The sequence below is a fragment of the Pimephales promelas genome, chromosome 2 (assembly GCF_988280905.1).
Source record: "Pimephales promelas chromosome 2, fPimPro1.hap1.1, whole genome shotgun sequence".
Lineage (NCBI taxonomy): Eukaryota > Metazoa > Chordata > Actinopteri > Cypriniformes > Leuciscidae > Pimephales > Pimephales promelas.
Window position 1 is genome coordinate 2,748,128 of NC_142770.1, and position 27,461 is coordinate 2,775,588.

At 40.3% G+C, this 27,461-nt stretch overlaps 3 protein-coding genes across 21 annotated transcripts in view; 1 reads left to right on the top strand and 2 right to left on the bottom strand.

Moving 5' to 3' along the window:
- myo9bl (myosin IXb-like) overlaps nucleotides 1–12,523 on the top strand; it is a 70,725-nt gene extending 58,202 nt beyond the window's left edge. For 6 of the 19 annotated variants that reach the window (XM_089120493.1, XM_089120504.1, XM_039682342.2 and 3 more), the window contains 11 exons: nucleotides 26–137; nucleotides 220–293; nucleotides 373–565; nucleotides 2,281–2,409; nucleotides 2,488–2,593; nucleotides 2,688–2,819; nucleotides 3,776–3,899; nucleotides 4,982–5,029; nucleotides 8,202–8,317; nucleotides 8,391–8,518; nucleotides 11,394–12,523. In XM_089120493.1, the coding sequence (XP_088976619.1) occupies nucleotides 26–137; nucleotides 220–293; nucleotides 373–565; nucleotides 2,281–2,409; nucleotides 2,488–2,593; nucleotides 2,688–2,819; nucleotides 3,776–3,899; nucleotides 4,982–5,029; nucleotides 8,202–8,317; nucleotides 8,391–8,518; nucleotides 11,394–11,818 (1,587 nt within the window). In that variant the 3' untranslated portion in view covers nucleotides 11,819–12,523. Of the gene's footprint in view, nucleotides 1–25; nucleotides 138–219; nucleotides 294–372; nucleotides 566–2,280; nucleotides 2,410–2,487; nucleotides 2,594–2,687; nucleotides 2,820–3,775; nucleotides 3,900–4,981; nucleotides 5,030–8,201; nucleotides 8,318–8,390; nucleotides 8,532–8,623; nucleotides 8,691–11,391 lie in introns of those variants that run through there. The other 13 variants (XM_089120521.1, XM_089120515.1, XM_089120517.1 and 10 more) reach the window with 13 other exon arrangements.
- A 2,057-nt stretch (nucleotides 12,524–14,580) lies between these two features.
- LOC148995702 (CD276 antigen homolog) lies at nucleotides 14,581–18,157 on the bottom strand. The gene is made up of 4 exons (XM_089121764.1): nucleotides 17,924–18,157; nucleotides 17,569–17,609; nucleotides 15,081–15,410; nucleotides 14,581–14,939 (listed from the first exon to the last, which is right to left on the bottom strand). Exons 1-4 carry the CDS (start codon nucleotides 17,983–17,985, stop codon nucleotides 14,824–14,826), a joined length of 549 nt encoding a protein of 182 aa, XP_088977890.1. The 5' UTR covers nucleotides 17,986–18,157; the 3' UTR covers nucleotides 14,581–14,823.
- Nucleotides 18,158–18,402: 245 nt separating this feature from the next.
- Nucleotides 18,403–26,926, bottom strand: LOC120486398 (programmed cell death 1 ligand 1). The gene is made up of 4 exons (XM_089121669.1): nucleotides 26,847–26,926; nucleotides 26,187–26,227; nucleotides 25,028–25,357; nucleotides 18,403–19,339 (listed from the first exon to the last, which is right to left on the bottom strand). Exons 1-4 carry the CDS (start codon nucleotides 26,906–26,908, stop codon nucleotides 19,224–19,226), a joined length of 549 nt encoding a protein of 182 aa, XP_088977795.1. The 5' UTR covers nucleotides 26,909–26,926; the 3' UTR covers nucleotides 18,403–19,223.
- Between the last annotated feature and the right edge of the window lie 535 nt (nucleotides 26,927–27,461).

The following is a 27,461-nucleotide window of genomic DNA, read 5'->3' on the forward strand; positions in this document are numbered from 1 at the left end:
ATGCAAACATTTTGTCTTGAATCAGTTGGAGAATCCATTGGACCATGTGTTTACAAACTACCAAGTCAACATCATTCAGTCATGTGATCAGTGCACCTCATACATCTGGGGTATGGAGAAGGCCTACATGTGCAGTTGTGAGTATATCTGATATGTAGGGTACATTGATTGACCTTCAATCAGGCTGATGATATTCATGACAAATAATTTTTGTTTCAGATTGTAAAATGGTTTGCCATAAGAAGTGCATTAGTAAAATCGTCATAGACTGCTCTACGTTCTCCTCCAAGAAGGTAAGAATCCAATCCCAAGCGTTTTGGAGAAGCAGTCGTTTAAACATCTTGTTGATCCGTGTGTGTGCTCTGGGTGTAGTGTGATGATGAGCCTGGATCACAACACTTTGGTGTGCGCGTGTGCCACCTGGTCAATAGCAAGACCCCTGTGCCAGTGGTTCTGGAGATAATGATGGAGCACGTGGAAATGAACGGCCTGTACACGGAGGGCATTTATAGGAAGTCCGGCTCAGCTAATCGCATGAAGGAGCTACACCAGCTGTTGGAAGCAGGTACTCAATGACACATTGGGAAGATGACCTCTTTCTAGACTTGACTAGGGCTGGGTAATAAATATCGATTTCTCGATATTAATCGATTCTCATTTTTACGTCCCTCAAGAATCGATTAGTCATCCTGTTTCATTTGAATGAATTGAGCATTGTATCGCGGCTGTGTGCATCCAAAAAATCGCAATAATCTTTGTCCTTTGTTACTATTGATATGAAACAAAGTTTCAATTTTCAAGTTACGTCCATTTTCTTTAGAAATTCAAAAACATAAATGACGTTTTGGTGATGTGACGTGAGATCGCTCTGGAGAAGCAGCTGATCTCTCTCTTCCGGGTTAATAATATCAGTCACTGCGCGAAATAAACATGAACGAGCATCTGAAAGTGTGTTAAAGATAGAGTACAACTTATCGAAATCCGTATCATGTCACATTGATTCGCTCAATCAGCGTTTTAACCGTTAAACAGCTTGTAATCAATGTCATCTTCATATTTACCTCAGAAAACCCACAAACTCGATAGTCGGCTAGAAAAAATAACTCGAGAGAGATATATACACCATATTACATATGCATTATAATCTTAAAGGATTAGTTCACTTTTGAAAAAACTTTTGCTGATAATTTACTCGCCCCCATGTCATCCAAGATATCCACGTCTTTCTTTCCTCAGTCGAAAAGAAATTAAGGTTTTTGATGAAAACATTCCAGGATTTTTCTCCATATAATGGACTTCAATGGGAACCAAACGGTTCAAGGTCCAAAAGACAGTTTCAGATGCAGCTTCAAATGTCTTTAAACGACACCAGACGATGAATAAGGGTCTTATCATGCGAAACGATCGGTTATTTCAAAACTTATTCCAAAAATGTAACTTTTCTAAGGACAAATGCTAGCCTTGAGGCGCGTTTGCAACGTCACGTAATACGTAATTACGTTTAAAAGGTCACGGGCGACGTAGCCGGAAGTACAGAATCAAAATCGTCCGACATCGTTGTTTTACCTTTTAATTCCTTTTTTTGTAAACGGCGTTTGAGTTAGTTTGCACGTTCAACTTGTAAACACTCACTGATCGTTTCGCATGATAAGACCCTTATTCATCGTCTGGTGTCGTTTAAAGACATTTGAAGCTGCACTGAAACTGTTATTAACTGTCTTTTCGAACTTGGACCGTCTGGTTCCCATTGAAGTCCATTATATGGAGAAAAATCCTGGAATGTTTTCATCAAAAACCTTAATTTCTTTTCGACTGAGGAAAGAAAGACATGGACATCTTGGATGACATGGGGGTGAGTAAATTATCAGCAAAAGTTTTTTCAAAAGTGAACTAATCCTTTAATGTTCTTCAATACTTAATGCATATTTGAATAAATCTGGCAAGTTTTTATGACAGCCACCATTTAAATGTTTATATTTCATATAATGTTCTTATTATAAAAGTAATAAAAGTGTAATTTAAGTGTTTGTATAGCTACAAAACAGTTCATTATTACCTTCATATTAGGATAATGAAGCCTATTGGCTACAACTAGACTCCCATAGTGCAGCATTAGTTAAATTAGAGAAAATTGGCCGTTTATTTTAACTGGTATCCAAAATAATCGATTTTGAATCGAATCGAAATCGAATCAATACCCAGCCCTAGACTTAACTGTTGGCATGAGGTCTAGTAGCTTACTCTGCCCACTTTGATAACTTTGTTGAATGACTTGTGAAGGACCAGAGAATGTTTGTTTGGAGGATTACCCCATCCATGCCGTCACTGGCTTGGTCAAACAGTGGCTGAGGGAGTTGCCCGAACCTCTCTTGACCTTCACGCACTACAATGACTTCCTTCGTGCCATAGGTTTGTCCCCATGACACCTTTCCCGTGCCCGTATGGTATCCCTCAGGCTTGTTATAACACTTTTGATGTCTTTCATAGAACTGCCTGAGAAGCTAGAGCAATTGCAAGCCATCTACAAAGTTTTGGAACAGCTTCCAACGGCAAACTTCAACACCTTAGAGAGACTCATTTTCCACCTGGTCAGGTACAGATGAGTTTATTCCACAGGCTACACAACAAACGCTGTGTTTAGAAAACCGTGCAGAGGTCAGGTGTTAATGCTCTGGTTTCATTCTCAGGGTCGCCAAGGAGGAGAAGAGCAATCGGATGACGCCAAACTCTCTGGCCATTGTTTTTGCCCCCTGCATTCTCCGCTGCCCGGACAGCGCCGACCCGCTCATGAGCATGAAGGACGTCGCCAAAACCACCACGTAAGAACACTGCAAGTTAAAGTGTGTCCTTAATGGAGTAGTTCACTTTGCTGATAATTTACTCACCCCCATGTCATCCAAGATGTCCATGTCTTTCTTTCCTCAGTCGAAAAGAAATTAAGGTTTTTGATGAAAACATTCCAGGATTTTTCTCCATATAATGGACTTCAATGGGGTCCAAACGGTTCAAGGTCCAAATGAGAGTTTCAGTGCAGCTTAAAATGTCTTTAAACGACACCAGACGATGAATAAGGGTCTTATCATGCGAAACGATCGGTTATTTCAAAACTTATTCCAAAAATGTAACTTTTCTAAGGACAAATGCTAGCCTTGCTCTATTCTGTGAGGCGCGTTTGTAACGTCACGTAATACGTAATTACGTTCAAAAGGTCACGTGCGACATAGCCGAAAGTACAGAGTCAGTGTTTACAAGTTGAACGTGCAAACTAACTCAACGCCGTTTACAAAAAAAGGAATTAAAAGGTAAAACAACGATGTCGGACGATTTTGACTCTGTACTTCCGGCTACGTCGCCCGTGACCTTTTGAACGTAATTACGTATTACGTGACGTTACAAACGCGCCTCACAGAATAGAGCAAGGCTAGCATTTGTCCTTAGAAAAGTAAATTTTTGGAATAAGTTTTGAAATAACCGATCGTTTCGCTTGATAAGACCCTTATTCATCGTCTGGTGTCGTTTAAAGACATTTGAAGCTGCACTGAAACTGTCATTTGGACCTTGAACCGTTTGGACCCCATTGAAGTCCATTATATGGAGAAAAATCCTGGAATGTTTTCATCAAAAACCTTAATTTCTTTTCGACTGAGGAAAGAAAGACATGGACATCTTGGATGACATGGGAGCGAGTAAATTATCAGCAAAAGTGAACTAATCCTTTAAAAAGAATCTGTTGTTTTAAAGTGAAGTCTCAAGAGTGAATCTTTACTATCCTCAGTTGTGTGGAGTTGATACTTCAGGAACAGATCCGGAGATACAACGATAAAATGGAGGAGATCGAGCAGCTGGAATACGCTGAGGCATTGGCTGTCAATCAGCTCAAGCTAAAAAGACAAAACACGGTAAACTTGACTCACTTTGCCTTACCTGTCGTTTATCAGAATGCATTTCTGGATAATTTGGAAGTGGTTTGTTTCTAGGGCTGGGTAATAAATATCGATTTCTCGATATTAATCGATTCTCATTTTTACGAACCGAACCGATCTCAAGAATCGATTAGTCATCCTGTTTCATTTGAATGAATGGATCATTGTATCGCGGCTGCGCGCATCCATAAAATCGCAATAATCTTTGTCCTTTGTTACTATTGATATGAAACAAAGTCTCAATTTTCAAATTACGCCCATTTTCTTTAGAAATTCAAAAACATAAATAACGTTTTGGCGATGTGGCGTGAGATCGCTCTGGAGAAGCAGCTGATCTCTCTCTTCCGGGTTAATAATATCAGTTACCGCGCGAAATAAACATGAATGAGCATCTGAAAGTGTGTTAAAGATAGAGTACAACTTATCGAAATCCGAATTCGCTCAATCAGCGTTTCAACCGTTAAACAGCTTGTAATCAATGTCATCTTCATATTTACCTCAGAAAACCCACATAAACTTGTTAGTCGGCTAGAAAAAATAACTCTGGAGAGATATATATACACCATATTACATATGCATTATAATCTTAATGTTCTTCAATATTGAATGCTTATTTGTATAAATCTGGCCACCATTTAAATGTTTACTTTTCATATAGTCTTCTTATTATAAAAATAAATAAAAGTGTAATTTAAGTGTTTGTAAAGCTATAAAACAGTTCATTATTACCTTCATATTAGGATAATGACGCCTAGTAGGCTACAACTAGACTCCCATATTGCAGCATTAGTTAAATTAGAGAAAATTTGCCATTTATTGTAACTGGTATCCAAAATAATCGATATTGAATCGAATCGGAATCCAAATCGAATCGAATTGTGAAATTTGTGTCAATACCCAGCCCTATTTGTTTCTAGATGCCTGTGAAAAGTGCCCATTTCTTCCCACCCCTGAACAACTACTTTCCCCAACAGTCCGCAACCTTCCACAAGGCACCAACAGAGAGTAACTGTCGCAACACTTTTTTTTGCTTCTCTTTTTTTTTAATGTCTCTGTAGTGCTGGCATTTACCTCTCAGATTTATCACTCCTTACAAAGAATTGGCGGTACGTATGCCCCTGTGGTATTGTGAACCCCAGTAGTGTGGCATGTTCATGCATGCAGTGCGGAAGTCATACCCTACTAATACTAACCCAACCCACTGCATGTGTTGGTGTCACTTCAGACCTGTAGACCTTCAAGAGGGTGTCGGTGTAGATGTGTGCTGGTTTCGGGTGGTCACTGCAGTGAATGGCATGAATTACAAAGTTATGTGAAATCAGTTTTGGCAGGCAATTTGTGTTTTAAATTCAACATTAATAGTATACAGCATGAAGACAAATAAGTCTGACTGTTAGTCTTTTGATTCCTACAAACCTTTGCATCTCATGCCATGGAAACTTCCAGACTTGACTTGTATTTAGTTCCTCAACGCAATTTAACATCCATCCAAATGGTTGAACCTTTCCTTCTTCCAGACTTACTTTATGAAACATCTCTAGCACTCTTCATTTCCACTTTGAAAGGGATGGCACAAGTGGACTGGTGTATGCGGGTGTATACAGGTGTAAACGGGGTCGATATCGTTTTGAGCTTGTCCACTTTCCACCACTTCCAGAGGCAGTCAAAAAGCGCATTAGATCCGACTGTTTTCTTGGTGTAAAGGCTCATGGGGTTAAATGCATTCGAACAGCCACAAACTGACCAAATGCGTAAACATTATGGAAATTGTTTTAAACTTTGTCGACTGAAGACCCAAGTCTGATTTGAAGACGGACAATGTACACTCTAAAAAATGCTGGGTTGTTTTAACCCAATTTTGGGTCAAATATGGACAAACCCGAAATGTTGGGTTAAAAATGTAATGTAAAAATTTAACCCAACGTCTGGGTTAGTCCATATTTGACCCAAAGTTGGGTTAAAACAACCCAGCATTTTTTAGAGTGCACTCTCACTATTCATGATTTCTAACACACTCACAGTGTTCGGCTGGTCTTCGACTCTCAAAGCAGAAACAAAAGTTGCTGCTCTCCGTATGATTTTCCATTAACGCTTTCGCGTTCGTATGTAAATTTCCCTCCGCTCGAAGAAATCCAGACAGAAATGGTTGAAAGTGGATATAAGAACACCAGACGTCTGCCTCGTCTACTTGTGATCTGATTAGGGTTGGGTATCGAGAATCGAGTATCGATTGGAACCGGGACTAACTTTTCGTTTTTCCCGGAATCGTTCAAAAGTTAAAATTTCGATTCCTAGTTTCGATATTCACAGTCCGCCGAGCGGAAGAAGAAACCGCTGAACAACACCAACGAAGAAGCGTCTACCGGAAGTGTTGGCATAACCGCGCGAGTCGAACATTAGTAGCTTACGTCGGCGATCCAAAGTGTGGCTTCACTTTTCTAAAAATAACGAAATCTCGGCAAAATGCAAAATTTGTGACAAAAGGAGTATTTGTGACAGGAGTATTTCCTTCAGAAAGACCGTTGGTTAGCAAGGTTAGCTAAACTTTTTTGACCCTGCCTCTTAAAAGAATCGGAATCGAGAATCGTTAGGAACCGGAATCGAAACAAGGAATCGGAATCAGAATCGTTCAAATTCAAACGATACCCAACCCTAGATCTGATCCACCAAAAACAAGGTGGAAATAGGGCTTGACTAAAGCCTTGTTCACACTACATCATTTTAAAACGTCGGGCTGAACTGTGCGGTTCACACTCTCTCAGCGAAATCAGGAGTGTTCAAGTTGTTTAGCTGTTCACACCACACAACTCAACGTGATTGATCCACAACAGGAGGTAACCCAGACAGCAAACTGACATTGAATCAACGTGGAAACGACGTCTCTCATGACATCGAAACAACGGTGATTTTGCTCATCGAATTCACGGTGAACCAACGTCGGACGCGGCATTCTTCAAAGCTAAACGAAAATCGAAAATTGGTTTGCTTTCATAACGTTGAAACAACGTTGATTTTCCGTTAGTTTTGAAGAATGATGCGTCTGACGTTGGTTCGCCGTTAATTCGATGAGCAAAATCAACGTTGTTTCGATGTCATGTTTCCACGTTGATTCAATGTCAGTTTGCTTTCTGGGAACTCACTACACGAGTTGACAACGCGCTACATAGAGATACAACCACGATCGGATGATAAGAGCAAATCGTTTTTGACTCTATGAGAGCTGTTTCAGTACTATGTCACGGACTAAATCCTGAAAATAAATAACGAGTTGACAACAACTCTGTCACCCAACGATTCTATCTGGTCTACAAACCATGTTTTGTAACGAAAAACCAAGCAATGAAACGAACCAGAAGTGCGCCTATAGAGTGCCGAAGTTACGACGTCACTCTGTAGGCCAAAACGCGGAAGTGAGTTAGCATTTTAGCACTACGGTTCCCTCGCTCTAAAGCCTATGGGATTTTTGAATGGGTTTTTGCTAAATCGCCTGAAATAAGGTCTGTGGTGAACAAAACACGTTTTGATCTATGACATAGAACACACAGTTATAACCTGCTTGTGTTTTTTTAAACTTTATTGTGTCTGATTGTGTCTTTATATAGGCTTCAAAATGTATAAATTTTGGATTAACTTGTACAGATTATCTTGATAGACAAAACGGGTTTTGTTAAACACAGATCTTGCGATTTTCCAAAAGTCTATGGGGGAAAATGCATTGCTTTTCGACCGAGGGAACCAATGCGCCGCTAGCTTCCGAGTTGTCCTACAAAGTGACATCACTTCGGCACTCTATACCCAGCGAAGAAGAGAGAACACAAACACGCGAATATGGACGTCAGACAGAAACTAGTGCCACACACTGTTTGCGTGACGACAAAAAAATGCAAAAAAGAAAAGATTTACCTATGCATTGCTCTGATTGGCTGTACTCATGACATCACTGAGTTTGAGTCGCGCGACGGCTCTGGATATCTAGCAGGCTAGATATTTTTTCTGGGCTCGGCGACGCGTCTGCGAGCGTTTTCGCTGCGTTGTTGGCTCTTTCATACTAACAGATTGGCAGGCGTTCATCGTCCGCTGATCCCCCGCGATTTGAGATTGACGATCTCAACGATTTGCGAATCGGGCTTAAAATGCTGTAGTGTGAACTTGGCTTAACTCAACAGGAACATAATAGAGTCAAATGATTTGGTACTGTAGACCCTTCACTGAAGAACCTCCTTTTTGTGGCAATTTTTAATGTCAATAAGTTAAATTTGCTATCTATTTGGCCTCTAGGTTCGGGAGAAGCCAGCTTCCGACCTTTGCGTCGTACCCGAGAACGAGCCCCTGGATTCAGACACGGAAGCTGAGCGAAGCCTGATGGAAAGGATCAAGTCCATCAAGCAAGAAAAGTACGTAGAAGAAAGACCACTTGGATCATTGGAGACAGGATCGCATGACTCTTGAATGGTGTTTGTCTTCCAGAGAGGAACTGGCCTGCAGGCTACCTGAACTGGACCAGCCCGGTTCTGACCAGGAGAACCTCGACTCGGAGGCGTCAGTCAGCTCTGAGAGCCTCCTGGACGAGCGAGCCGTTTGTTCGGACACGGAAGGTCAGTATTAAAGGTACAGACTCCCTCCGTTCCGGTCCAATCTCCTTTTCTCTCCTGTGCAGTAGTCACCCATGTGTGGGTCGTGTCCCTGTTGTGTGTGTGTAGCGCAGGTCTGGACGGGATGCTCCGGGCGCATTTAAAGAGGGTGGCGGTGCCGTCCACTCTGTAGCAGGTTGTGATCTCCTCTAACCCAAGTGTTTCGGTGTTAAGTGCATGTTTGCGGTGACGGAATTCAATTAACATTTATTTCAATAGCGCTTTTCACAATACACATCATTACAATTTAGAGTGATCTCTAATCCCGAAAAAGGGCTTAATTTAAACGGTGTAATATTTTAAAGGGGACATATCATGCAAAATCCACTTTTTTTTAGCCCTTAAATGCATTTTGTTGTATATTTGGAGTGTTTATAAGTACAGAAAAGATGAAATTATTCTCTTCAGGTGCTTCGTTTATATCTTTATATTCTGTTTCGGTCATGTTTTCTGTTGTCTATGACGTTTTTTGAACTATAACGTCGCCGTATTTGCAGAGGAACTGCCAAATAAGGACATCGACTACCGGTCCAACACTTCGAGCAATCCGCCGTTATTATTTCTCGCTCCGATTTTGTAGTCCGAGCTCAATGATGGAGAAGTTACGAGAGGGCAAGTCAAAATGTTCGGTTGTTGGATGTACGTTAGTGACCTGAAGCACTTCAAGGATTCCCACTTCGCCAGTAACGTTATACAGAAGGGTTTGCCGATCGTCTGAATGAGAGGTAAATTCCTTCTATCTTTGGAGACGACGAACAGAGCATTTCGATAAGCTGTAAATATCGTTAATAAAAATAAAGTACTTTACTTTCTTAAAACACATTGTGGTCGTGGTTTAGCAGTACCTTTGTCTTTCTTTGTTTTGGTTTTGAAGTAACGTTACACGTCTGCAGTATTATTGTTCTTGAGTTTCATCAATGCTCATTTAGCTGCTTTTCTAAACGTATCATATTATCAATACAGATTGTTTGTGGTAAGATTAGACCGTAGTCATTTATCTTGTTAGTGTGCTTGTTTTAACAAGAGAAATAGTCGACTTTCACTAATAACACAAAACAGTTATTATGATGAAGACGTTGTTCTGCAGGTTCGTCGTCGTCTTTATCGACTCGCTCGCTCTGGATCGCACATGTAAGGCTTGATGGACAAGTCTTCCGTTGTTGACATTTTATTAACGTGTGAATAAAAATATTCTTTGAAGGTATCGTATATAATCGTTAGGGGTGGCACGGTTCACGAAACCGACGGTTCGGTTTGTATCACGGTTTTAGTGTCACGGTTTTCGGTTCTGTACGGTTCTTGTTATTTTTTTCTTTTAATCTTTAACACTTCAGAAATGTACTTCAGCATGTGATATATAGCTTAATTATCCACACTTTAGGATACAGTATAAAAAAAATGATATTCATGCAATCATGCACAAACTGAATTTGACTCTTTGACTTTAAGCACATTTTGGGACTATCTCAGAGGAAAGCTAGGTGAGATTTTGACACAGCAAGAGAGAAGAAATTGACACGCTTTTCGTTTATTTGGCAAAAAAAAGGAGAACGTGTATCACTATGTCTACAAGAACTTGTGCATTTTTATCACACAAATCTTATTTACACAAAGAAATTAACTTGCATTTATGAACTGACAACTTTTGTAGCTCTTACAAAAATTCTATCTTTTAAAAGAAAAAAAGAGGAACTACACTGTCTTTTATGAATACGTCAATATACATGAAACCTCATTGCCTATAATTAGGCTATAGAAATAGCAAAGGCCATAAACATAAAGTGAAAAGTTCAACCTCAACACAAAAAACAGTATCAACAATGCTTCTATTCCCAAAAAGTGAGGGTACCTTTTTTTCAGTTTAAATTAAAGTGCAGGATTTGGAAACATTTGGCTGAAGCTCTTATCTAAACATAAAGTGCCACTGTAACGTTATATTAAAATACCATAACATGAAATCAAAAATGTCCCCACACACCGGACTTATAGACTTATAGGACGCTGGCGCATCCTCCAACTCCCTCATCTCTCCCACTTGCCATTTCTCCGCGTGCCGTGACCGCGCTCCATACTCCACTTTTACTGGCTTGTTTACTAACTTGAACCGGCGCTGCACAGAGCGATCGGTAATGACATCAAATACCGCGAAAGTGAGTGACGGAGCCGTCGTTCCCGCTCTAGTGTGATGTTATTCACCGGTCGCTCTGTGCAGCGCCGGTCCAAGTCGAACAAGCTTATGTCGCGCGAAAAGAAAACGCACGTCACATACGGGCACGAGGTTACATTGCGCATGCGTCGAACCGTGAGACGCACACACGCTCCGAACCGAGACAAGCGAACCGAACGGTTCGGGTGTTTTTTCCATGTACCGTGCCACCCCTAATAATCGTATATCTCTAATCAAACTACAATAATGGCCGAACGTGGGGAGTTGAACCGACCGTGAACTCATCGACCTGGAGAGCGGGCGGGGTGTGACGCATCTCCTTTTTATTTAAAGGGGCCGCTTTGAAACGGGTCGCTCACAGACGCACATCACAAAAGGGGCTTGTGCAGCTATAATAATGAGGAATTCAGACCCAAGCATTGCAGTTATGCTTTATATAGACCACAACGATATGATTTATATGTAAAAATTAATGATTTAAAAGCATGATATGTACCCTTTAATCCAGAAACAATGAGCTCAATGAAGTAACGTTTGTTAACAAATGATTGTAACTTTTAGAAAGGGTGAATGCTGAATGGGACACTGCATGTTGTCTTCCTTTAATGACTGTTTGGTGGCATGTCTTGGGTTCTGCTTTGGGGGTTGATTGGTTCTGTCTTCCTATTGTAGGACAACCAATGATAGTGCCAAGATTTTCCAAACCAGCTTGCCTTCCTAAGTCTGTCGTCCTGGCCCAGGGAAGCAGCACACGGGCTGACGGCTCCTCTCTTCCTTCACTGTCTTCTCCCAGGCTTCAGCTCCAGCGTCGCCACCCTATCATCCCGGGAACGGTCAAACTTCCCCCAGGAGTCCTGTGCCACCCGGCTGTACGGTCTCTCCCTCCCCGAAAATCCCTGTCGCTCACCCTCTTCCAGCGGCGCGAGAATCCCGGCCGTCGCAAAGACAGCATCCAGTCCCTCTACATCACGGCAGGAGCAGATCTCCTCTTCCCGTCCTCGTCCGAGTCCTCAGACACCTCCAGCGCACAGGAGCTCCAGACCTCCTCCCGGCGATTCTCCGACCCGGACCTTGCTTTCGTAAACGACGCGGTTTGAGTCGCAAAGCTCGGTTGTCGCCATTGGCGGTGACTGATAAAGAGAGTTATCTCACCTAGCACTTTTCCATACTAATAATATATTGGATTTTAAGAGACTTTTTTTAAAGACTCGGATTCGTGCCGCACACAAACGTTGACGTGACGTTGATCATTTTTTATTTTATTTTTAGCAGTCCTGCACCTTTTTGTGTCCTTAACGAACGGGACAAATTAATTCAACCATGAGGAACAATGTCGCCCTGATGTTTGGTTCATCTAACCTGTAGATCCTCCCTAAAGTTCTGCACAAACACTCAATGGACAAGTTTTGACTGGAGAGGGAACGATGCAGCACTAGACACTTTCCTCTTGGACCGGAACGCAATTTCCCGAAATAACTCGAAACTCTTTTTTTCTTTAAATTCCGATAACGAGACACTTTGGATCTTCCGTGGATGTCTATTCAGAATAGCTTTGTGTAGGACTAAAGTGGCCAAGCCATTACGTTTAATACTAAAGTCAAGCGATACGTCTGTTGTTGAATGTTGTCATGATTGAAAAGTATGGAACGAATGCCGGCTGGATGTCTATGATGTCGACTGTTTTGCATCACGTGGACCGAATGTGCCTAATAGTGTCTCTGAGTCCTCGGTGATGCTTTACGCATTTATTGGAGAAATGAAACTAATTATTTTCTTACAATACAATTTGTACTGGCCGCAAACTTGTGTGTCCTTTTCATGTTTCTTAGCCATTTTCACTCAGGAGGCTTTACTGACTATCGATAATCCTTATCACCTTTCAATGAACACAGAACCTCAAATTAATGAATACAAAAATCATTCATTCATCTTTTAAAGTGGTAGTTTTTAATTGAAAATGCCGGAGTAAATGTGAAAAAAAAAACAACTTTCATTTGTAATTGCCATTTTGAATACGCTATTCATTTGCATAGTGTAAAAAAAGTAGTAAAGAACATTATATATATATATATATATATATATATATATATATATATATATATATATATACAAATATTAAATTTATACATCATTGGAACAATAGAAAATGGGCAGATTCAAATAAATAGCAGGATGAATCCAGGTAAAAGTAGGAGTTGCAGAAAGAAATTAAGAGTAAAATTAGACGCTAAACAATTTTTTTTACTCAATTTGTTTATTGAGAGTTTGAAATGAAAATAATCATAAAAATGCTACTTAATTTTCACTAGTGGTCTTAATCCTTTGGGTTCTCTTTACAGCTCTATAGTTTAATCCAACGAATGACACAAGACGTGAAACTTTCTAAGCAGGCAAGTGTGCACTGTGTTGTTTTGTTTGCAGTTTAAACGTCTCACGTCATGTACAGTCTTTATTGTTTTTTGTTTTTATTTTTAACCTGCCCTTAAATGGTGCATCTTGCGATGAAATGAGCATTGCTTCTTTTAAAACTGTAGGTAGAATGTTTCTTAGTACAGCAGGTGGGAGTAATACTGTATAAAGTTAAAGCAGCACAAAGTAACTTTCCCTCTGCGGTCGCCCTACAGGTTGGTTGTGGAATTGTCTATTACTGCTGTCGTAAATAATTTAGCCTAGTCGCACGCACATGCTCTCTGTTTATCCAGCACCGGCTTTGGAATCATCAATGACCACAGACAAGGTAGAGTATGATTTTATGAAAGTGTTTAGTCTACTGTCGAGTATGTCCACCTATCGCCAATTGTAACGCTTGCCGTAAAGCAAGTCAAAGTTCTAGTTTTCTTATGTCTCATTCGCACTACAGAAACGCGACCCGATCTGGCAATCTTACATAGCGTGGATATATCCGATAAAGGACCGCAAAGCGGAGGCGCAAGTGCATTTCACCATGTCACGACTTGATGAACCACTGAAACAAGGTAAAAATAAGGTAAGGTAAAAATTCTTACTTAGTGTTGCTTTAAGTGGATTTGCTAAAGAGGTTTGGTGATTTGATATGATGCTACACTTGGAAAAAAATAAGACGCCAGCACAGTAATCCTTTCAAAAGTTAGAAATTGCCAAAAGGCAGCGTGAAATTAAGTGTTAATTTCCATCACGCATTAATTAGGCTTCTAATTATGCAGCAATATCATACACAATTTAATGCGACTTTGTCGCTGCAGGTCGCCAGTGGAGGGCCAGTGGAGAAACAGGATTTGCATTACCTTTTTTCAGATTCTGTGGTCAGATATTAATAAATATGTAATTGCTAATAAACAAGTCAAAGAAACTCACTTTAAAATAATAAAGATATTATCCATGTAATGATTTTATCAGTAATTTTAAAGAAGGGGTTTCTCCATTATGCTGTTTTTGTAAAGAGGAAACAGAAACAATTGTAAATTTATTTTTTAGTTGTAATTATACCAAATTATTTTGGTCCAAAGTTTCTCTGTTTATCTTTGTTAGGTGTTTTAACCACTATAGGTGTGTTTAATCGCTATAACGGATATAATGGTCTTGTTTATGGATTGTGATACTGGTTTACTGGAAATGGATAATATAACTAAAATATCCATTCATAACCAAGAAAATGACTAACTAAGAGTTTAAAAAGAATCTAAAATAAAATAAGATTTTACTATTCTTCATGTATCAATGTGATTTTTGGTCTTTTATCATAGATTTTTCAGTGTCCCATATTAGGAACACAACTGTCCCACATTAGGAAGCTGCCGATTTTCTTAGACAACTTGCAATAAGAGCACTAATATGTCTATAATTTCTCTCATGAATGGGTTATCTGAATTTTCTCTTTTGATTTGATTAGGACACATACTGGGATTTTTATAAAGGTATTGGGTGGATATAATGTTTTGGTTATACATCGCAATATGTCACAGAAGTCTAAAGTGCAAAAAATGTCCCATATTAGGGCAACTCACCCTATATCAATTTAAGTTATACAAGGAATCAGCGGAAAACAATTTTAAAATAAACTCCATAGATTAAATAAACATTTTTCAACAATAAAATATTTGCATTGAACAATCAGAATTCACATTTAAATAAAGTGCGAGATGAATCCAGATGAAATTAGGAGGAGCAGAGTCTTTCCCAGCCTTGCTTTTGTTCCATGGCTGCTTATCTGAGCAGTTGTGTATTTTGTGGATGAGCTTTCTGTGAGGCAAACCAACAGTCGGGTTACTATAAAACAAGTTATTATGCTTGGAGCAAAATAAGTGCACAGCTTTGATTACTTTGATTATAAACACATGGAAATTTAAATTGATGAACAACAGTATAGTTATTACAACACACCTTTGACCACCAGTTGTGTACTGTGATGAACTCCCACATCTGGAATGTAACAGATGTACGTTCCTCTGTCAGAGAGCTGGAGATCGGTGAGTTTGAGCAAGATCCGGCCCTTATTGAGCTCGTCAGGTAAAACTTCTGCTCTGTTCTTGTACGCTGGGTGTTGATCTTTAACGTAAACTTCTCCATGGATAATATCGTATACATTCCTGGTGTCGTTGTGTCTCCAGTGGATTGTCAGTTGTTTTTCTTCAAATGCTATTCTTCTGTGACTGCACGGCAAAACGACAGAGCCTCCTTCAACGCCTTCTTCAGTCGACCTGTGCTGAGAGGCTAGAAAACAGAACTTTGTTTTAATTTTATAAATTTAATCGTTCACTTTTTTTCCCCTCAAATATTTAATATTATAATTCTTTCTGAATTTCTAGGTCCGGAATCAAGTGTTAGTTAAAATTTTACATTGATCAGTAACTTTGTACAGTCAGATTTTCTTTCATTCAGATGTAAAATGTTCTTAGGAACTTCTTAAATCATGATGGAAATGTTTTGCAAATAAATTGTAATGGCAAAAAAAAGTAAAACTGCAACGTAAAACGTTTCATTAGTGGTTTCAAGCCTACTGTACAACAGTGATGAGACAAAAGCTTCAAATCAATTTCACCCATTCCTTCGTAAAATGATTCACCGTTTTGGAAGCGTTCGAAACGCGTCACTCTGGCGACCTCTGCTGGTCGCAACAGTATTTGCAACAGATACTCCGGCCAAACATGCATAAAACACCTTTTACAAACCCATTCCAAATGTTTTGTTTTATTAAAGTAAAATCTTTCAAATGCAATTAATCATCTAATAAGATTAATTATCAAGTATCTGTGTAATATGTGTTCTTTTATCAATTTTCAGGGCTTGTTTTGTTTGTTCCATGGGTTGCTCAAATAGGCTATATTAACTATTATTCCTTTCAATTATGCTAATGTCTCATTTAAACGCCCACAAATGTATAAAACTGATGAGAGACCAGGTAAAAACCATAGATATTAGTTCAATGTTTACTGTAAATATATATATATATATATATATATATATATATATATATATTAGGGGTGTAACGGTACACAAAAATCACGGTTCGGTACGTACCTCGGTTTTAAAGTCACAGTTCGGTACGTTTTCGATACAGCAAAAAGAAAGAAATGCCAGAGAAATGTACTGTTTGTTTAAAGAAAAAATATTTTTAAATAAGTGTGAGTTTTCCTAGATCTTGAAACTTTCAGGTTTATAAATGGCTCATCTTTGAAGGGTGAACAAATAATGTTTTGGTCATCACATTAAAAATAACATTTAAATATATATTTATTTATATAATATTTGAATTTTGAAGTGCTGGAAAAAGATGTGTGAAGTACTTGAAAGCATTTCACCATTCCAGCCAAACTGGTTCCAGTTAGTGTTACTACATTAAATCCATGGTGAATTGTACATTTAGTACAAAGTGTGGGTATGTGTAAAGCTGTTGACTTATGTTATTCATACAATACCACAAGAAAAAACAAAAAATATTTAAAGTTGTAAATATATACTGTAGATACAATAACATGAACGCAAAATGCAATGTAAATAAATACAAGCAGTTCCTTACTTTATGGCTTTTTTTAACTGGAGTAACCATGTGATGGCAGCGTGCACATAATGACATAGGCACGTAGGGTTATAAAAGATAACGTAAGAGTAAAAGAGGCACGCGCGTGCACAACTATCACCCCTGCGCTGGGTGCGCCTCTTCCCCTTTAACCGAGGAGCTAATGCATCTGTGTAAAACACGCATAGGAAAAAAAGAACGACAGAAAGAACGGCTCCCCTCCAGCCGCGACTCGGCTCCCATCGTTCATGTTTATGAGCTGTTCAAAAGAATCGGTTCGTTCGCGAACGTCACAACTCTAGTCCGAACTGATAAACGATCCATGAAGCACATAACGAGGAGCGCAGTTTCGTTCTGCTTTCATTACCCTTGCCATTTGATGTTGCGCAACGTTGTGTTGGCCGCGTCAGCTCGAATTTTGCCGGCAGGAAAAATGGTCCAAGCAATCGTTCTGTTTGTATGCGTACCGAACCGGAAGCCTCGAACCGAAACGGTTCAATACGAATACATGTACCGTTACACCCCTAATATATATATATATATATATATATATATATATATTACATATATAATTGCCCAAGTCAGCTGATTTGGGCTGCGGCTCTGAGAATATATGTATGTTATGTATATATATATATATATTATATAATATATATATATATATATATATATATATATATATATATATATATATATACATAACATATATATATTCTCGCAGCCCAAATCAGCTGACTTGGGCAATTTGATACAGGCTAACCACTAAACAAAAGATTTATAAAGGTTTCTAAGCTTCAGTGTTTCTAGATCGACCATCACTACTGTACAGTATTTGCTCTGTTCTTAACTTACCTGTATCTATCAACAGTACCAACAGATAGATGAAACAACATCTGAAAATCAAGAGAGAATGTTTAAATAACTATTATGCTGAGCAATGTCACGTGTAAAAAAATAAATTCAAAATATTCAGCCAACATTATCAAAAAAAATGTCTTTCAAATGTGATAATTTCCGCCTGTAAAACAAAAAAAATCTATTGCGCTCTATCATACATTATGCCTTAAATCATGGTACATAGCCTACTGACTAAATACAACAATAATTCAATATCACACAATATCATACGCCCATCCGAATCTCACGAGTACAATAGAAATGAATGATTATAGACTTATATATTTAACTCTACATCGTGCCGTCTTACCGTCGGTACTTGTGCTGTGTGTGAGGGATCCTCACAGAATTAGCCGTCAACAAAAGCGTCATGCTGCATTCCTGGTTACAAGTCAACTAATTCAAAAAAAGACGCCTGTAAAAGTGAAAGTTGATTCGGTGAAGGTGATTCGCTGATGTAGGGATGACGTCAAAGTCCCGTCCTCTGGTTACGTCGTATGGGTTTTTTGAGTGATTTTGAATATTTGCATTAGAAATTCAAATATTTGCATTAGAGAAAATGTAATAATGTGACACCACCGTTGTAAACGTGTTTGAAAGCTGATCTGCTCTTCTCAATGAAGTTTATGAATTTTGTTTTATTGTTTTTTTTCCCCTTCATTTCAATGCATAAAATGTGATTTTTAAACAATAAATGATTCAATTCGATTCCAGCTCAGCACATAATTTACAAACACAGCTGCATATTTAAATGTGTGATATTTTTAACATATAGGCCAAACACAAAGCTTTGATTAAAAAATATTTTCTTTACAAATCGCGCTAGCCAGAAAGGGCTTTAAACTTTGTCATCTTAAAAATATCTGAGTAAATTGAGTAAACATTTCATTTGTAGTGTGTATTTGCATTGTGTAGTGTAAAAAACAGTGTAAAAAAGACTCGTCTCTCAGCCTCACGGGCCGATCTGAGATACAGATAAAGTACTGGGGGCAACCATTTGCTAGCAGCGGGACACTGTTAACCTTCTGAGAGCAGAGGGCAATTAGTCTGTAAGAAACACCCTTCTGTGTGCATGATATTTCTAAACTCTTCCAAACTTTATTACCATTTGGTTTACTTTTTTGGGAATGAGACATTTGTACCAGTCGCACTGAGACATTTCAAATAACAAAATGGTAAATGGACTGCATTTATATAGCGCTTTAAATAGACCAATGGTCACCAAAGCTCTTAACATTTTGCCTCACATTCACCCACCGATGGCGGAGTCAGCCATGCAAGGCTCGTTTGGATCAGTTGGGGTTAGGTGTCTTGCTCGACACTTGGTCACGTGGAACCGGGGATTGAACCACCAACCTTTCAGTTTGTAGACAACCCACATGAACCACTGCCGCCCAAATAACAAACATGTATAAAACTCGATGATAATCATTTACATTGAACCATTTAGATTCTTGTGTGAGTTCGGGAGACCTCTCCACGAGTGGGGGTCGAGGGAAAGAGGTGTAGTAGATTAGGATGAGGAGGGTGAGACCTTCATCTATATAGTGGATGAGAGTGAGTTCAAATGGTCTTCCAGTTTTGCAGTCTTACAAATAGAACGGGCAGAATCAAATAATTTGTAGAACGAATCCCAGTAAAAGTAGGAGTTGCGGAGTTCTTCCCAGGCTTGTTTCTGTACCATGGCTTCTCACTTGAGCTGCTCTGTGTTCTACTACTGGCCGTTCTGTGAAGGCAAATATTAGGAGTTTATAAAATTAAACACTTAGAAAACTATTAGATATTTTGCTTATAGACCAAAATATGTGGACTATCTGCCATGCAAAAACAAAACAACATGTTTGACTATTTATTCCAACTCTGTTTAGATTGCAATCGCATAGAAACTCTAAATGTATCAAATAGAGTGCCGAAGTGATGACGTCACTTTGTAGGACAACTCGGAAGTTAGCGGCGCACTGGTTCCCTCGATCGAAAAGCAATGCATTTTCCCCATAGACTTTTGGAAAATCGCCAAAAATAAGATCTGTGGTTAACAAAGAGTTGTAACCCTTACACGTTTTGTCTATCAAGAAAATCTTTACAAGTTAATCCAAAATTTATACATTTTGAAGCCTTTATAAAGTAAAAAAAAAAAAAAAACAAGCAGGTTATAACTGTGTGTTCTATGTCATAGATCAAAACGTGAAAATATTTAGAGGCTTTGTTCACCACAGACTTTATTTCAGGCGATTTAGCAAAAACCCTTAAAAAAATCCCGTATACTTTAGAGCGAGGGAACCAGATAGCAAACTGACATTGAATCAACGTGGAAATATGACATCGAAACAACGTTGATCTGACATTGTTTTGCTCATCGAATTAACGTTGAACCAACGTCAGACGCGTCATTCTTTCAAAACTAACGGAAAATCAACTTGAAATCAACGCGTTGTTTCTGTTGTGTTGAGTTCTTATGATAAGCAATGAAGACATGACTCGCTCGATTCACATCGATTCCCTCTTTAATGTCAACCCCCGTTCCGACCCCTACATACATCTTTACTGCCACCTAGTGCCCTGGCAGTGTAACAATATTATAGATCACACCACATCTCCCTTTTTGAAAAGAAATAGACTGTGACCTATGCAGTATTCAGCATATTACATAAAACAAAAAAAAAACTCTTACCTTCACTTGTATATCTTTGTGAAACATACTCAACTATAACATATTTCTTTACAGTACTTATTTAACACTCATTTTTCCTAAAACTCTTAGGGACCAAATTACACTAACAAGAAAAAGAACTCTTTGGGGTGTTTTCCCAGCTACACATGAACACACAGTAGTCACCCTAGACGGTCAACACCAAACAGGATTCAACTTCCTATTAAGCTCTTATAACACTTAACAGACTAAACCTTCCTGTTAAGACCATTTAGTACATTAGCTTATTTTTTCCTTCACAGATTCAGTCTATCTGGCTTTGTGATAACCCTGCCTGATCTGGTTCTCACAGTTTGGGGAGTGTTGCTAGACCACTCCGGAGACACCTGCCCAGTGTCTGTGGAAGTGTCCTGCAGATCAACCCCTGCAGCATGCTCTTGTGTGTTATTGCTGTTGTCTGCCGACATGGGCGTGAGGTGGCGGCGATTCCTCCTCAAAGTGCCCTGTGGTCCACTGACCAGGTAAGATCTAGGTGTTTCATGTGCGGCTGTCACAGTACCTGTAGATCTTGTGTCTGTGATCCACACTTGATCCCCTGGTGACAGGTCAGAGAGATTTCTCACTCTGTGTTTGCGGTCGTAGTTGCTTGCATCCATCCATCTCCTCTTACTTTCTTTGCACTGCACCGACCGAAGGTCTGGAATGGCTGGCTCCAACACTGCTGGGAAAGCTGGCACAGTGGTGCGCAGGCGCCGCCCCATAAGCAGCTGAGCTGGACTGAAGCCATTGTTCAAAGGAGTGCTCCTATAAGCCAGCAGCGCACGGTAAGGGTCAATGGCTTTTTTCAGCAGGTTTTTGATGGTTTGGACAGCACGCTCAGCCTCACCGTTGCTTTGGGGGTATCTTGGGCTGCTCGTTACATGCTCAAATTCATACTCTGTGGCGAAGGCCGACATGTGAGCCCCCGCGAACTGAGGCCCGTTGTCTGTGACTAGAATCTCTGGTATGCCGTGTCTGGCGAAAATTGACTTGAGGTGCATCACCACATCCACACTCCTTGTAGGGCTCAGCTGGGCCACCTCCACATACCTGGAAAAATAGTCCACAACAAGCAGGTAATCTTTGTTTTTCAAGGTAAACAAATCAGCCCCTAGCTTCTGCCATGGCCTATCAGGTAGCTTGGAAGGCATAAGAGGCTCAGTCACATTGACACGCTCTTTAACGCATGCTGTGCATTTCAACACCAGCTCACCAATTTGGCTACTAAGCCCCGGCCACCACACGGATTGCTTGGCTCGTTCACGGCATTTGACTATTCCCTGGTGTCCTTCATGAATTTTCTCTAGCACACTATTCCTCATTACAGAAGGGATTACTAGTCTAGTGCCCCGCAATAACAGTCCATTGTGAGTGCTGAGAACAGCCCTATCAGTCCAGTAGGGTCTCACTAGCACATCCAGTCTGCTGCGATCTGGCCAGCCCTCCATGCAGTACTTCATCACCTCCGCGCACACGCTGTCCGCACTCAGCTGTTTCCGCAGCTCGGACAGGTATGCTTCGCTTGCTGGTAAGTGTTCCATCACAGAGTCCACATATATGTTAGTTTCCTCCATCAGGCCATCCGCAACAGTCCCCCCATCCTTCAACGGCGCCCGTGATAATGTGTCTGCTGTAGTAAGGCTTTTCCCTGGGACGTGCTTGATTGTATACATGTACCTCATGAGTCTCATCTTGAATCTTTGTATTCTCGGTGGGAGGGAATCCAGCGCTTGTCCTCCCAGCAGGCTCACGAGGGGCTTGTGATCCGTCTCCAGCTCAAAATGAAGACCGATGATGAAGTCGCTGAATCTTTCACATGCCCATGTCAGGGCCAGTGCTTCCTTCTCCACCTGAGCATAGCGCTGCTCCGTGCCTGTGAGCGCCCTGGACGCATAAGCCACAGGTGCCCAGGTCCCCTTGCATTTCTGCAGAAGTACACTGCCTAGCCCATATGACGAGGCATCGGCTGATATTTTCAGTTCTTTGTTTGGGTCATATAACTGCAGGACTGGAGTGGACGCTAACTCATGCTTGAGACTGGTGAATGCCTTCTGCTGTTCTGGCCCCCAATACCACAGGTTCTGTTTTGACAGCAGGTCTCTGAGGGCTTTGTCCTTTTCAGCCAGGTTCGGCACAAACTTGCCTAATTGATTCACCATTCCCAGAAAGCTCCTGAGCTCGCTGACGTTGTGTGGCGGATCCATCTCACGTACAGCACGTGTCTTTTCCGGGTCAGGGCATATCCCAGAAGCTGAGATGATGTATCCAAGAAACTTCACCTTGGTTTTGCTGAACTCACACTTGGCTGTATTCAGTGTGATGCCTGCTGCCTGTGCCCTCTGCAGCACCGCATGCACCCTTGTGTCATGCTCAGCTTGTGTGGAACCCCATATAAGGACATCATCCATGTGGCAGACAACCCCCTCCAAGCCTTCTGTCACTTCCGTTACCATGCGGTTTTGAAAATGCTCTGGAGCGGAGGCAATACCAAATGGTAAGCGGTTAAAGAAAAAGCGTCCGAATGGGGTGATAAAAGTGGTGTAGTGGGCACAGTCTTTTGATAATGGGATCTGCCAAAACCCCATATTGGCGTCCAGTTTGGTGAATATCTTTGCTCCAGACAGCATGCCAAGCGTCTGGTCCACAGATGGGAGGATAAACTTTTCCCTGCACACCGCTTTGTTGAGGGGAGAGAGATCTACACAGATCCGGATTTCATCCTTTGCTTTCTTTGGTGCGACCACCATGCCAGAGCACCACTCTGTCGGCTGCTCTATCCGGCTGATGACTCCTAGCTGCTCCATGCGCTGGAGTTCCTGCTTTACTTTCCCCATCAAGGGCAGTGGGACACGACGAGGCACTTTCAAAGAAACAGGCTTGACATCTGGTCTAAGCTTGATTGTGTACTGCTGCTGGACTAGACCCAACCCACCGCACAGTTTTGGATATTGCCATTTTACAGCGTCCAAGTCAATGCTATCCACTCTGGCTACCAGTCTGAGGTTAACTGAGGCGGGTCTACTCAGCAAAGCAGTGTTCAAGTGCTTCACTACATAAATGTCCTCTGTGGTGCGTTTATCTCCATTTATCAGTGTTTCTCTGGCTACACCCACTACCGAGAGAGGTACACGGCCTGGCCCAAACAGAGCTTTATTTCCTGGGGTGAGGTTGTGTGCGGTGCCACTGCATATTTGTCTGTAAACCTGCTCCGGTATGACTGTAACGTCCGCTCCTGTATCAATTTTAAACCTCACATTAATATTCCTTACTTGTAAGTCTACTGTCCATGCATCTTCTCCTGCATCAATGGTTCCCAGGAATATGTCACTATCTTCCGTGACAGCACTCACACTTTTAGTAGCCTTGCACACTTTGCCATAGTGTCCTCTCTTGCCGCAGTTGTGGCAGTCTGCATACTTTGCTGGGCACTGGAACTTAGCATGCAGATTTCCACATTTGGGACATGACTTATGCTCAGCTGCTGATTGTGCTTCGTGCTTGTCTTTATATTGTTTAGCAGGCTGTTTTTTGTTTTTCCATGCTTGAAACTTTGCTTTCCTTGTGTGGACAGCATCCACAGTAGTTTTACTAGCATGTATAGCATCCCCTCTCAGATCTGTTTGTTGACGTTTAATGTCCTCTGCTTGTCTAACCATAATAATGGCTTTTGCCAGATCCAACCTGCTCTCCATCTGCATTTTCTGAGAAAGTGAACTGTCTCTGATGCCCACTACGATCCTGTCCCTTAACAGTTCATCGCGCAGTGCCCCGTACTCACAATCTTCAGCCAGTGCATATAAAGCTGTAATAAACGAGTCAGCAGATTCGGACGGCCCCTGTGCTCGCTGGTTAAATTTAGCCCTTTGGTAAATCACATTTTTCTTCGGCACGAAAAAGTTTGTGAAGCCGTCTCTGACGGAGCTGTACACCTCTTTCTGATCGGCGGATAAAGTCAGCCCTTTTAAAACGTCATCTGCCTCGTCTCCCATGCAATATATTAGCGTGTTTACCTGGTTAGCATCTGTTGACTTATCCAGGTCGCTAGCCACTCTGAAGCGCTCAAACCGTCTTATCCATTTTTCCCAGTCATGTGGCTTCGAAAAGTCGAAGGATTCCGGCGGATTTATTGAGAACGTTGCACATGTTTTAGCTGGAGGCTGTGGAGGATCGTCATGTTCTGCCCCGGCCGCTTGCTGTTCTCGTTGCGGGCGCGACATGCTTGATAAGCTTGGCAAACTTCAACTTCTCCACTTCTCAGTTACTTCCTCCTCTTCTCATATAATGTCCGCTATCCTTTAACTTACTATAACTCCACTTCTGACACCATGTTGTGTTGAGTTCTTATGATAAGCAATGAAGACATGACTCGCTCGATTCACATCGATTCCCTCTTTAATGTCAACCCCCGTTCCGACCCCTACATACATCTTTACTGCCACCTAGTGCCCTGGCAGTGTAACAATATTATAGATCACACCACAGTTTCAACGTTATGAAAGCAAACCAATTTTCGATTTTCATTTAGTTTTGAAGAATGCCGCGTCTGACGTTGGTTCAACGTTAATTCGATGAGCAAATCAACGTTGTTTCAATGTCATGAGAGACGTCGTTTCTACGTTGATTCAATGTCAGTTTGCTGTCTGCTAAATGCTAACTCATTTCTGCATTTTTGGCCTACAGAGTGACGTCGTAACTTCGGCACTCTATTAGGAGGCATTACAACACCTTTGACCACCAGTTGTGTACTGTGATGAACTCCCACATCTGGAACGAAACAGATGTACGTTCCTCTGTCAGAGAGCTGGAGATCGGTGAGTTTGAGCAAGATCCGGCCCTTCTTGAGCTCGTCAGGTAAAACTTCTGTTCTGGTCTTGTACGCTGGGTGTTGTTCCTTAACAGAAACTTTTCCATGGATGATATCGTGTACATTCCTGGTGTCGTTGTGTCTCCAGTAGACTGTCAGTTGTTTTTCTTCAAATGAAATTCTTCTGTGTCTGCACGAAATAACGACAGAGCCTCCTTCAACGCCTTCTTCAGCCGACCTGTGCTGAGAGGCTAGAAAACACAACTTTTTTTGTAATTTGACAATGACATAAATATTCACTATTATTATGCAGTGGGGTCCAAATCTGTTTTTTTTTTTCAAAATATTTAATATTAATACAATTATTTCCTGATTTCTAGGTCCGAAATCAAGTGTAGCTTAAACATTTACATTGATCAGTGACTCTTTGTACAGTCAGATTTTATTTCCTTCAAATGTAAAATGTTCTTTGGAACTTCTTAAATCATGATGGAAATGTTTTGGCGACCTCTGCTGGTCACAACAGTATTTGCAACAGACACTCAGATCAAACATGCATAAAACATCTTTTACAAACCCATTCCAAATGTTATTTTTTTAAGTAAAATCTATCAAATGCAATTAACTAATTAGCTAATAAGATTAATTATCAAGTGTCTGTGTAGTGTTGTTTTATCAATTTCCAGGGCTTGTTTGGTTGTTCCATGGGTTGCTCAAATAGGCTATATTAACTACTCAATTATACTAATGTCTCATTTAAACGTCCACAAATGTATAAAACTGATGAGAGATCAGGTAAAAACCTTAGATATTAATTCAATGGTTATGTTCGCTGCTGGGGGGCGATATCACTGAATCCGCATGACTCGTGTTCACAGTGATCATCGCCCCCTAGCGGTGAACATTCAAATAATATCAACAATAAAACGACCCTTTTCAGGGCCGTTGCTGAAATCGAAACCTTTGGCAGTTTGAAACAGGCTAACAAATCTTTCTAAACGAAAGATTTATAGAGGTTTCTAAGCTTCAGTGTTTATAGATCGAGTCTACTGTACAGTATTTGCTCTGTTCTTAACTTACCTGTATCTATCAACAGTACCAACAGATAGATGAAACAGCATCTAAAAATCAAGAGAGAACATTTAAATGACTATTATGCTGAGCAATGTCACAAAAATAAATTCAAAATATTCAGCCATCATTATAAAAAAAAAAAAAGTCTTTCAAATGTAATTAGTCCCGCCTATCTTATTGGCTTTGACAGTGGAGGATAAACCTGATTTGGGGTCCAAGTCTGGGTCCAAGTCTGTTAACTGACAGCTCTTTTGTTCAATGGAATGAATGAAACATGAATCACTGCATGATTTAGTTATTTTCCCAATGTCTGTCAGAGTGTTGAATTGAAACAGGCCATGAAACAAAATTTTGAATTAATAAATTAAAAAAATGTCCTTAGTTGTTTCTTTAAAATAAAAAATATATATATTGAGCCTTACAATTTTGTATTAATAAATTCAAAAATGTCCTTGTGCATAGTCTTTTAAAAAAATCTATTGCGCTCTATCACACATTACGCCTTAAATCATGGTACATAGCCTACTGACTAACTACAACAATAATTCAATATCACACGCCTAAAAACCTCTCCGAATCTCACGAGTACTACAATAGAAATGAATGATGATAGACTTACTTATTTAACTCTACCTCGCGCAGTTTAAATTGAGAAAGCCGTCTTACCGTCGGTACTTGTGATGTGTGTGAGGGATCCTCTCAGAATTAGCCGTCAACAAAAGCGTCATACTGCATTCCTGGTTACAAGTCAACTTCAACTATTTTAAAAAACGCGCCTTCTCTGTAGAAGTGAAAGTTGATTCGGTGAAGGTGATTCGCTGATGCAGGGATGACGTCAAAGTCCCGCCCCCCCCGCCCCCCCAGTTACCTCGTGTGACGTGTGGGTTTTGGTTTTTCAACGTATGAGTGATTTTGCCAAGCTAAAGCAAACTGAATGGGTAGCACACAACCAGTAAATAACATGCATCCTCCTAATATACTCAGTCAAATATATAATCAACAATTTGCATTAGATAAAATGTAAGAACGTGACGCCATCGTCATAAATGTCTTTGAAAGCTGATTTGCTCTTCTCAAGTTTCTAAATTTCGTTTTTTTTTTTTCTTAAGATCATAATTTTTTTTCTACTAATTTCAATGCACGAAATGTAGGCTAATTTCTAAATAGCCTAATGAATGATTGGATTTGATTACAGTTCAGCACATTATCTAAAACAGCTGCACATTTAAACGTGTGATATTTTGAACGTATAAGGACCAAACACATAGCTTTGATTAAAAC